This window comes from Anser brachyrhynchus, assembly GCF_964034855.1.
Source record: "Anser brachyrhynchus genome assembly, chromosome: 5".
Classification (NCBI taxonomy): Eukaryota; Metazoa; Chordata; class Aves; order Anseriformes; family Anatidae; genus Anser; species Anser brachyrhynchus.
Genome location: NC_137699.1, coordinates 63737158 through 63748941, shown reverse-complemented (window position 1 = coordinate 63748941; position 11784 = coordinate 63737158). Strand labels below are relative to the sequence as shown.

At 41.4% G+C, this 11784-nt stretch overlaps 1 protein-coding gene across 1 annotated transcript in view; it reads right to left on the bottom strand.

Moving 5' to 3' along the window:
- Nucleotides 1–670: 670 nt before the first annotated feature.
- SOS2 (SOS Ras/Rho guanine nucleotide exchange factor 2) overlaps nucleotides 671–11784 on the bottom strand; it is a 53538-nt gene continuing 42424 nt past the window's right edge. Inside the window, exons 15-23 of the mRNA XM_080592665.1 lie at nucleotides 11309–11428; nucleotides 10401–10563; nucleotides 9545–9662; nucleotides 8839–9011; nucleotides 6749–6865; nucleotides 4990–5251; nucleotides 4031–4072; nucleotides 2770–2879; nucleotides 671–2439 (exon numbers count right to left, since the gene is read on the bottom strand). Of these exons, the coding sequence (XP_080448791.1) occupies nucleotides 1930–2439; nucleotides 2770–2879; nucleotides 4031–4072; nucleotides 4990–5251; nucleotides 6749–6865; nucleotides 8839–9011; nucleotides 9545–9662; nucleotides 10401–10563; nucleotides 11309–11428 (1615 nt within the window). The 3' untranslated portion in view covers nucleotides 671–1929. The remainder of the gene's footprint in view (nucleotides 2440–2769; nucleotides 2880–4030; nucleotides 4073–4989; nucleotides 5252–6748; nucleotides 6866–8838; nucleotides 9012–9544; nucleotides 9663–10400; nucleotides 10564–11308; nucleotides 11429–11784) is intronic.

Here is an 11784-nt window from a genome sequence, read left to right as displayed (position 1 = left end):
ATTTCCTGCACGCGCTCCCAGTCCATGCATCTTGAATTTGGATTCCATGACTTTTATTTTTTGCAAAATGCTGCAGCTCTCCTTTGTGGCGTGCCCCTTGCATGAACAGTCCTCAGGGTAACACTTCAGAGAGAGGTTCTACCCCTCTCGTTCCTCAGGAAAGGAGCGTGAAGGGGACAGGCAGAAGAAGAATGTCCGAGACGGACAGCAAGATACATCTTCCCAGGAGAAGAAAATTAGCACTGCTTCCCAGGCATATTCTCTCCTCTTCCTGAGGAAATGCCTGACACGGTGGTAGCAATATAAGCAGGCTGATGAAAAGCCACAGTGTGACTTGGAAGCCAGAGCTGCTTTAAATCCCACCACAGTGCTCAGCCTCCAGACAGGAACTGGAAGAAATGGAAACCACTTCTCCAGCTAGAGGGGCTGAGGCATCTATCCGGTGGGTTAGCAGGTGGAGGGAAGGGTCACACGCCCAGGGAGCTGTCATGTGTCACACTCAACACCCTTGAAACTTTGCTTGCAGCACAGTATGGGCCCAATCGCAGACTAAATGACAACGAAAGCTGAGAATAGCAACATGGAAAATTGGGGCACTTTGTATTGCTGAAGATTTACGAAATCCAGTTCCAAACCTTGTCCTTACAAGGAACACGCACTGCTCAAGCTCTTGAAAATTAAGACTGGGGTGATTTATTAATCTTGTTAAGAACTCTGATACAAAGCACAGTAAAAGGCCACAGACCAGTAAATAAAATGTGGCTTCTGACCACTTTATAAATGCTGCTACAGTACTACCAGTAAAACAGACTCACTCTCACACCAGTTCAAACAAGTAGTTCAACTGGCAAATAAAAGTTCCATTCACTTATCAGTTTAAAAAGTTTAATAAAGCTTTAAAGTGTTTGCTGGTTTAAATGCTACCAATTTCCAAAATGGACTCATGATTAAGTTAAGTGAGATCTAAAGGAAGGTATTAGGTTTGGAAGGCAAGACTGTTCCTAAGCCAGAGGAAACACTTCTGACCGTATAAGATTGCAAGAGTAGCAGACTGTATTATAGGCCTCACGTCACTTAAATTTATACAGGTTATTAGCATTATCTGTAAATATACAATATAAACAATTGTACATACATGGCATATAGCTTTGTTCTCCAGAACAGTAGACAACTCTTTAGCTTAAGACATCTTCACCTACCAAAACAAAAAGGCACATCTGAACAAGATGCATGCTAAGTAAGTACTAGGGATCCTTTCCAGTATCTGAGACAGGTAGTCCTTGTTCATACTTCCTCAAAATAATCAAGACCAACCGAGTATTTTGGTATCTTCTTTTAGATTTCAATCTTTTTTTTTTTTTTTTTTGTCTTCAGCAGCAAATCAACGGCAATTAAGACACGGCATTAAAATATTTGGGAACAGTAGCTGTCACTCACAAACCTCCAAGCCCACACAAAGTTAGAAGGCAAGTGGCCAGAGGTTTAAAATCGGTAACGCTGTACATCCTGGCGTTGTGTAATCATCCCATTGTTCCTTTTAAAAAAGGCCACTAGTGCTCAAATTTGAAAAAAAAAAAATCCACAGACGCACCTTTTTTGGCTCAGTGCAATTAAATGATGTCAGTTTAAACTCAATTAGTGTAGTTTACAGTGCAAAAAGATATATTTTGTATACTGGCATAACTGTCGGCACTAAGGACGTGAAACAAGGCAATGTTGCTGATCACCTGAGGGTAATGCTGTCGAACAGACGCAGGCTAGAGTGTGTGTCGTCTTATTTTTCCAATTTAAGCTATTTTTTTTTTGTTTGATCAGCAGCACTTTAAGAGCGTAATTTGTGAAAGTACTAAAATACACTGCCTTCTTTGAATAAATAAAAAAGGAACTTTACAAATACTATTCCAGTGTCAATGACTACTATGGCTAAGGTCATTGAGGAGTTTCTGCATTTTCTAGCAAAGACAGTCTGTGCAAAGGAGGGTGGGAGAGCTCCCTTTTGTAAGTCTTTGGTGGCAGTTTTGGTAACTGAGGGCTCGAATTCTGCCTGGGCGGGACGGGGGGAGCGGGCGGGTGGACCAGGTTGTTGTGACTGGCGCTGGTCACGCAGCAGCGGCGCAGTACCCGTGGAGAGGGAGTGCTGGGAGGAGTGCCAGGAGAGCTGGGGCCCGTGCCAGCCTCCCTGAACCAGTCGGGATCTCTGTGCAAGCGTCCCACCGGCGGCGGCTGGAGGTTTAGAGGGCAGTTGATAAAGTGTTCGGGAGGCCGGTGCGGCACTGGCGGTGGGGTATCAGGAAGAGGGTCCCGAGGGGGCGGCGGAGGAGGGCTGTGCAGCGGCTGGTCGAAGGAGCTAGCGTAAGCAGGGACACGAGGCTGTATCTTTGGAGGCGGCGGCTGCCGGGGTGGGATTGCGGGAGGATCGTCATCCGATTTTAAACTTCCCTACAAAATTACCGAGAAAAAGACACTGTAAGAAAGGTAGATATTTAGGTGAAGAGCGTATCTCCTGAGAGCTGCTGAATTTTCTTCAAGTTCATTACTGGTGCTGTCAAAAATGTGACACTGGCATAGCCCTATCTTTGATCTGATTACGACCGGTATGTTCCCAAAGCAGCTAAGCAGGATTTGGACACTGGGAACCTGAAACTTCAAAAAGAGTAACTGGAGCACTGCATTTGAAATGTGCCAAATCTTCAAAAGACTAATAAAATCCAACCTGGCTAGATGTTCAGTGATTTATTATCAAAGCTATTCGATACAGGAAAAATATACCTTAGCATTAGAAGCATCCTGATCCATCTTTTTTCGAGGAGGAAGCGGGGGAGGGTTTTGAGGTTCATCACTTAGTTTAGGAAAGCTACCCCACGAGCTGAAGAAAGTCTCTGGAGAGAGAAGAGCCAGTATTTTACTGCTTGTGTAATATCTGAGGAACATACTCAAGAATATTACACCAAACTAGATGAAATTCAAACAAGCAGATCTTTGTGTTCAACAGCAACGTGAACCACTAAACTTCAGTTGCATGAAACTCTCATTCATTTCCGTCATCAGATATACTCTTTACGAAGTGGTCTCCCATTTCCAAAATCAAAGATATACGTCAGCAGTTAACAGTCAATCTAAAGGACCCAAAAATAAATAAAATGAAGTGAACTCCTAGTGGGTACTTCAACAGCTTTCACTGCAATCCCGTCTGTGTTGCAGAATTTGCCTGTTTACCACAGCGCCTGCAGTTTGGCCACACAGCTAAGTTACACGTTCGAGTGGAAAGTTTGTTCTCTTGGCCGTATGGGTACATGCTCAAATTTGGAAGTTTCGAGGCTTTGTTAATAGCTTTGCAGCATTTCTAAAGCAGAAGAATTATACACTGAACTGAAGAGATGGCGATAACTCTCACAGCGTTTCATTACATTTCAAAGTCTTCTGTTTTACTGAGGAAAAATTCCTCCAAGTTAAGAAACAACACAACCCCCAACCTGTATGTGACTTTTGGCACACCTTTGCTTTTTCCCTTCGAAGTGCACAGCACTCTGTACCAATGCATTAGGCAACTGTGCTCTCCGGTTCGAAATTCTCATATTATGAAGAATTATAGATGTCTGTGTAATAGGGGAGTAAAAAGAGAAGCTCAAAAGACAGATGAATACAGGATTTCCCTCACAGCTGTGGTACAAAAAGTACCTCTTAATTCCCCAGCAATAGAACAATTATTTTCACTGAGTGGTAATGCTAAATTATCAGGTTGCTTCATTTGTATCATTAGTCAAACAAAACAATCATCAAGGACATTCAAAAGAGAAGCAAAATCATACTAGAGGCCTGGGAAAAAAGAAAGATCAGACAGTTCTTAGACTTTATAGACTACTTTACTGGACGGTTGATCTAAAGCCTGTAAAAACTCCCCTCAGAACTCTGTTTAATGAACACAGTCCATATTTTATCCCAGAGAAATCCCATTTAATTACTATTCAGCTCTCCTGAAACCAGGAAAAGCAAAGTTAAATGAAACATTGAATAGAGTTACAGTACTCACTCGACTGTGGCAAACTGACGGCAGCGAAGATGCTATTGTTACCTGTTAAATGAAAAACGGATTAAAGATTTTCCAGACAGAACATCTCCACTACAGCACATAAAGCACGCTCATGAATGACCTCAAAGATGACCACGTTTTCTAAGCTTATCTACTGCTAACACAAATTAAGCTTTCCTATGAAAAATATTCTTGAACGAAAGATTTTAAGTCATGCAGGGAATGAAACTTCATTATTAGACTCTGCTGGACACTACCACGTTGTCGTGCATTTCCCCTACAGCCCATATGCCCTCAGCATTTGCCATATAGGTCTTGTCGCTTACCCCCCATGAGGCTTAACCTGCCTGCCCAGTCTACAGCTCCCTTTGAGGAGAGACAAGACCTCTCACAGGCTGCTTTTAAGACCAAGGAGCTGCTCACAGCTACAAGCAAAGCTTGGGAGCATATTAGTGCATCTATGCTAAGAGGGTAATTTTTTAATCAAGGCTGCGTTTTGCAGTGAGCGCCCTGACCACCCCCACTTTCTGGCACTTTGGTTCACACCTTAAAATATACAGACTGGACTCTCTTCAAAGGGAACAAAACCAGAATCACTGGACTGTGTTCAGTCCGGAGGAACAGACTGGCGTGGACTCCAGGTTCTCAGCACCGTCTCTCTACAGAGGTGCCGTATGTGGTAAAGCAGGCGCAGTCCCTGCACAGTAAAGCCTCACGGGGACATCTCCCAGAACAGATTGCCTCAGCTTTAGTAGGCCAAAAGACTGGAAATATCACTTGTTATTTAACTACTTACGGCAGGCATTTCTAAACTGCAGCGCATATAGCACCGATGCAAGAACTTCATAGTTCACAACTAAATTTTGCAATGGTTTTTTTAAAGGCTGGCACACAGACCAACACAGTTTGGAATCCCGAGGGACAGCAGCAACAATTATTAAAACGTATTGCACATTTACCATAAGAGCTGTTGAGATCGATGTCTGAAAATACGCTGAACTCTGAAGAAGCAGAGACTGGTGGAGTAGACGGCGTGTTTGGAGAAGTTGGTGCCGATACTGTTGATTCATGCTCTGCCTCAGTAATTCTACTGAAACTTATCTTACTCGGTTCCTTTTCAAGTGGCAATGGATGACTTCTCAAGGTGCCAGAGGTGGAGCCGTGTCTGCCGGTATTGGGCCTTATCCCAGGAGATTTTAGGGGGTACGTTGTTTTTCTAGGCTGAAGAAATAAAGCTGGTTAGTACTGCTAACGCTGCAGATAGCAAAATCACCAAGTCTTTACGAGCAATTTTAAAAGGTACTTATCAAATACATACTAAACAGTGTTACAGCCTTTTTGCAATTGACTTGAGGTTGTTACCTATACAACAGGAGTTTACTGAAATGTTATGGATGCAGCTTAAAGATCTTTTTTTTCCAGCTTATTAAATATTTCCACAGCTACGAAGAACGAATAGTCAAATTTCAGATGCCTGTCAGTCACGACACAATACAGGGAAGAGCAAGTCACAATCTTGGGAGAGAGTTATTTCAAGTGCCTCCATAGGCTTGCAGAAGAGCTTCGCGTAACAGCAACGTAAGACGTGCTTTCAGCTTACACCACAGAAAGTCCCCAGGCCCCTGCCTGCGTCCAGGACTACGGACATGCTCGGGCGCATGCTGTATATGCACGCTGGATGAATCAGTCCGAAATTCTTACACACGCATTACTGGTGTGACTGAAACAGGCCTCATCAGACTCAGGTGTAACACAGCACAGATCAAAGCCAATGCTTTGAAGACGAGCTATGTTCCCATCCCGTGGTGGTATGCGTGACTCCACCACATTACAGCACCCAGAACTGGACCTTCCTGAAATTCCCATAAGAATGTCTAGTTTCGAAGACACGAACTGTAAAGAATTCATGCCCAGATAACAGAGAGAGCAGCACGGGTTTCTATTTTTAGAAAAGGAAGAAAAAAAAAGAGAGAAATTACTGTAAACAGCATTTTTGCAACAGTAATTTCTGCCAGTTTCTTGCCCTATTTGCAATATCATCTTAGTCATTCCTCTAAAAGGAGATTGCTAAAATGATTGATGGCTCTCAAAAATCAGACAAGTCTCCAGCTACTCAAATGCACAATTACAACATGTAGAAATTAAGTGTTCTCGTGAGCTGTATTTCTCTGCTTAAAAAAAAAAGAATTCTAGGCCCCGACAGCTTTTTTTTTTTTTTAAACAAAATAGCTACTCCTTCAAATCATATTTTGCTCTGCAACAAAGTTGTACCTTGTCAATTCTGTGCTACACTTCAATTTTTGAAGTAATATAAAATATTTAGACAAATAAACACTAGAAATTAAGTTTTAATTAAGGAAAACGTAACATGTATAAAACCAATTTCAATTAATATTAATATTTTATAATAACCTTTGATACTATGAAATTTTATTGCATAGTCTATCAAATGACTATAAGGTAAGAAATGCAGATGTAAACTGTAATATTTTACATTTTGGGGAAAAGAAGAATTCATTCCAAAATAAGCTAAAGGCAGCAGGTTTCAGTAACAACAAACCCCTGAAATAAAAATATTTTTAAGTCACATTTTGCTGGAAATTAATCTCATGAGACTGAATTCCAGAGAAAATATATATGGCTTATTGAGTTAACAAAGTATTCTTTTTCCTGGCAGCTAGTGGACTTCATCTATTTAATTTACAGGACAAGACTTACAAATCTAGGTGGCTGCTTGCAGTTTCGAGGTTCAATTTCTAATGACTTGTTGAACAGGTAATCTGTAAACTCTTTTTCTGGTATCTTCCCCATAGGATTGAGATTTTCAAAGAACTTCTAAACGAAACAAGCATCAATAACATTAAAAAACAGACAACCAAACAAAAAAAAACCACCACACATAGAGCAAGAATTTGAATGAAAAAACTAGCTCTTCACTTTCTGTAACTTTTTACCAGGAAGAGATGGTAAAGCGCTCCCTGATAAAAAACAAAACAATACTATGCAAGAAATAATCAAGATCCTGGTAAGTTTCCTGGCATGAATGACCTTATTTAAAATACACAGACATGTAAAATGAAGTTTTCTGGAAACTTTGCCAGTATTTTTTTTAACTACTCGATCATTTACAGCCCGGCAGTGTTACAGGCCATACAGCCGTGCCCTGGACACTTCCCTTCAGGTAACAGCGCAGATCTGGGAAGGAGCCGAATACAGATCATGCGGTAGTGAAAGCAAACGTTATTATGCCAGTGCCATTTTTAGGGGAATTCTGGATGTCATCAGTTAACTACAAAGGACAGGAAGGGACAGAGGACAAAAGCAGGAAGGTCAGAGGCAGGGACAGAATCTGGTGATACGGCACAAGGACAGGAGGTAAGGCATGGTAAGGCAGGACTGGCACCGAGGGCATGGCACAGAGTGAAGCTCCCTGATGCAGCAGGAGTCTCCGGGTGGTGAATTACAACATTTCCTATTTGCTCTTCTTATTTTTAAAGCACAAACCCTGCCATCCCTTGAGTTTATTTCACTTCTTGGCTTGAGAATACCGTAAATCTTCAAAACCCTTCCCAGAAATGTCCACAGCAATTAAACACACAATGCAAATAACATTTTAAACAACAGTATTATTGCCCATTTAATTCTTTATGTAACCAAGTTCTTTGTTGCTTCCTGACTGCTGCTGTTCACAAGCTGCGAGAGCTATGCACAGAGCTGTTTTCTGGAAAGGTTACAATTAGCTGTGCTCTCAGGAAGAATGGCTGGGTACTTCAAACTATTCTTTCCAATCATTATTACCTCTCTACACAAACACTTGCCTTTACCTGGCTCAGGTTCCATCGTTTTCTTTTAATTTACTTTAAACGCTCTGGGATGCGCTAGGTCTTTTTCTTATCTAAGTAACCTCTCGAGCACTTCTCATTGCTAAAGACCAAGCTGTCTGACACCACCACACGTCCGTTTCTGTAATGTAGCGGTGTCAGGAGGCTGGGTCAGTAGGGTCACTGCCTGCTTGCAGCCCAGAAGGGAGCTGCATCACCAGAGGGGTGGGCAGCAGGGGAGGGAGGGGATTGTGCCCCTCTGCTCTGCCCTGGTGAGGCCCCACTTGGAGCCCTGCATCCAGGTCTGGAGCCCCCAGCACAAGAAGGATGTGGGGCTGTTAGAGCGGGTCCAGAGGAGGGCCATGGAGAGGCTCAGAGGGCTGGAGCACCTCTGCTGTGGAGGGCGGTGAGGCACTGGCACAGGCTGCCCAGAGAAGCTGTGGCTGCCCCATGGAGGTGTCCACGGCCAGGCTGGATGAGACCCCGGGCAACCTGGAATAGTGGGAGGTGTCCCTGCCCATGGCAGCGGGGCTACAACTGGGTGATCTTTAAGGTCCCTTCCAACCCGAGCCATTCTGCGGTTCTATGACTGCACAATGCCTAAGGACTAAGTGCCGTATGCACACACACAGCACTTGAGGCCAGAAGGAAGTGACTTTCCTTCCAAAGTTCTGCTGCTTAGAGAGTGTGTCCCATGCACTGTTCTGCTGCTAGGAAATCTCACCAATACCAGGCTGCAGACCAGTAAGGGGATGAATAAGACCCAGAACACGGAACCCAAGAAAGCAGATACCTGGCTCTGGCTGGTCTTTTGCTGCAACATTTTTGTTGTCTGCTGCCTCAGACCAGTCACCATTTCCTCCCTCTTCCGATGGTCACTGATCACACAAGATTGGGTCTAGTACTGGCAGAACGACTGACCATTTTTGGTTGCGTACGTTCTTTTCCTTCTCTTACCCCCAAAAGAGATACTTAGTTTCTGATTACCCGAATTTCTGGCTCTATCCGTAAGCAGTAAGGCTGATTTTGATACTGCTGAATTTCTCCTGTAATTTCAGCCACTTTTCTCCTTTTGCTGAAATTAATTAATTCTTTCCCTTGTCTTTTAAGGAAGTCAGGATTCCCTTCTTCTGTCTTCAAAATATTTGTTAGGTATATTCCTGATAGAAAAGAAATGGATTTTAAAGTTCATTTTCTTTCCAAGATCTGATTTCAGTCTTTATAATGAAAGAATGATAAAAAAAAAAAATGTCCAAGTATAGGTAGACCCTTCCCTTTAACACTCTAGCAGTTTACTAGCTGGTAAGAATGAATTAAGTTTGCATTTTACATAGGAACAATGTATTATTGAAATAAGATGTTTCACCTCCTTAACATGAGATCCTGAATTTAGAAAAATATCTTCAGGTCATTGCCACAATCAGATCACCAATACAGATGCAGAGTAAAATGAAGTGGGGTAATATTCATACCAATAATATCAGTAATCTGTATCACTAAATTAGAAAAATATATTCTATATAGAAGACACTAAGTCTAAAATCATTACAAACCTAGGAAGTCAAAGTAACAAATAATAAATATTTTTTAGACCAAAACACCACCCTGAACTATAAGCAAGATTAACACATCTGCATCAAACCCAATTTAAGAAAGACAACACACAATATTAGCCCATTCTGCTGTTACTCACCAAAGAAAGGCACACAGGGTGGATTGATTGACTTGAGCTTAGCTAGGTATTTTTTAAAGTGATCTTGACTTAGTTCTACCGCTTCATCCAAAACTCTTTTTTTTCTTTCCTGTAGTGCCTAAGTTGTCAAAGAGAAAAAAAAAAGAAAATAAAAGCTATGCAGATCTCAACAGCATGGTTAGAAAATGCAAGGTAATTACCTAGGTTTCTTAACAAAACCTAGAAACTCAAATTAATATCTGAAAGAACTTCTTTTGTAAATCGTTTGGCTCTTGACTACGGCACCATCAGTTCAATAATTCTTCCTAGCCTCTCTTCCTAGTGTCCATCTAAAGCAGTCAGCAACCATTTGTTTTTGCCTCTAACAATGTGAATTGGCTGAGACTCTCATCCAAGAGAAATGCTCGTGAACAACTGAAATCTGAGTTTTAGCTATCCCCTCTCTGTGCCCCTCTATCCCCATGGCCCTTGTGTAGGTAGGAAATGCTGCTGTTCAAGTGTTCCAGGCCAGGGTTCTCAGCCCTGGGACCCTCCCCTTTCATACACATAAAACACTGGACTGAAGCAACGGGTTCATTTCAGACAAGTTAACAATCAAATGTCCATGGTGTTTCCCCTTTTTGAGCTAAATACAAGTGAGAAAACATCTGCTGAAAAGCTCCACTTCCTGTTACAAATCCTTTGAGACAACCAGTCCATCTCATGTTTTCTTGTAACTTTTAAAATAACTCAGTCTCATAATTAACTTGTTTTCTTCTAAGAAAGCAAGTGCAATATGGATTTCACTCATGAAGTTTGTCTGATTCGTTTCTGGATTCTGATTGTTTTTTTCTCGAGAGCAATGCCCAAAGCTTACCTCAAATGTGTGATCTAATCTGTACACTGACACGGAGTTCATTGCACTGACTATCTCCAAAACACCATTGAAATTATTCAGATCTTGAAAAACTTGCAGGATTTCTATAATCCTGCTCAGCACAGCCACTCGCTCTTCGAAGTTCTCGGTTTCCACTATGCACCTAATCAAAAGACGTAACTTGAGAAGTACTGATAAACAAAATCTGAAATCTTAGCAAGCTAGCAAATTAATTTAGTAGCTAGCAAAATGTCCAAGTGAAAACTGTATAGTATGTCTAGCAGGCACATTATGGTGCACTGTCAAAAATCTCAAGTACAAATTTATGTAATCGCATCTTATATATGTTCAGGTTGGAAAGCCAAGATGATTTTGGCACATAGTCTAAAATAAAGCAAGACCCAAGCACGATCCGGGGTAAGTAGGGTGACTCTCTCATGCTGCAGTATCTACGATGGTATTTTAAGCTCATGAAGTTAGGTATACACATACGAACTGCTACACCCTTTTGACTGCAGCATGGCCATGTCTTCAGAATTCCTTAGTGATGTGTCACGAGAAGGGAGAGAAAATAAGTTAAGGGGACAGACACAATAGTATTTTCTGAAGAGATGCAGAAAAGTCTCCTGCATTGCCTTCAGTGCCCTTTGATGTACTGCGGAAATATAAGTAGGGCACATGTTGACCATGTGGTCAGTACTGGAAAAAATCCAGTGGTTTTTTTTTTTTTTTAAATGGAGGAAACGTGATTGGCGTGGCATGGACCTTAGAATCAAAACCTGAAACTACTGCAATACTCTACTACTGTCTCAAGATTCAAGGCAACACAATTCAAATAAGACAAAAATGTTTTTCAATTTCAGAAGGAGTTCATGCCACTACACTAAAATCACCATCACTGTACTTACTTTTCAAACCAAAGAGTAAGATTTGTAGTATGACGAATCATTTTCAATAGATTTGGGGAGTTAATTTCCTTATCTTCTTTAGTCCACACACTACCGACGAGTTCCGAAGGCTGTACTGCCCTGTTACGATAAAGCAAGATGAACAGGATTGTTCAATACAAATAATAATTGTGTTCCGTGTTTGCATTAAAAGATTATTTCTTCCCTTAATCACGACTTGGTATTTCACAAATACAATCCAATATAAGAAAAACAGTTACTTAAAATAACTTTTCAATGAGTACTTGCGGATGGAAGAAAATCCATTTTTATCTTAACTGAAACTGGCATTTTTGAATAAGCATTTCTACATAAGAAAATTACAAAGGAGTAAGTTTAATCTCCTGAAGGCAGAAGGAAGAATCTTAAAGGCAATTAAAATATTTTTTTAAATAGGAAGCTGAAGTACTTGGAGCAACCTGCTGGAAAAGTGGCCT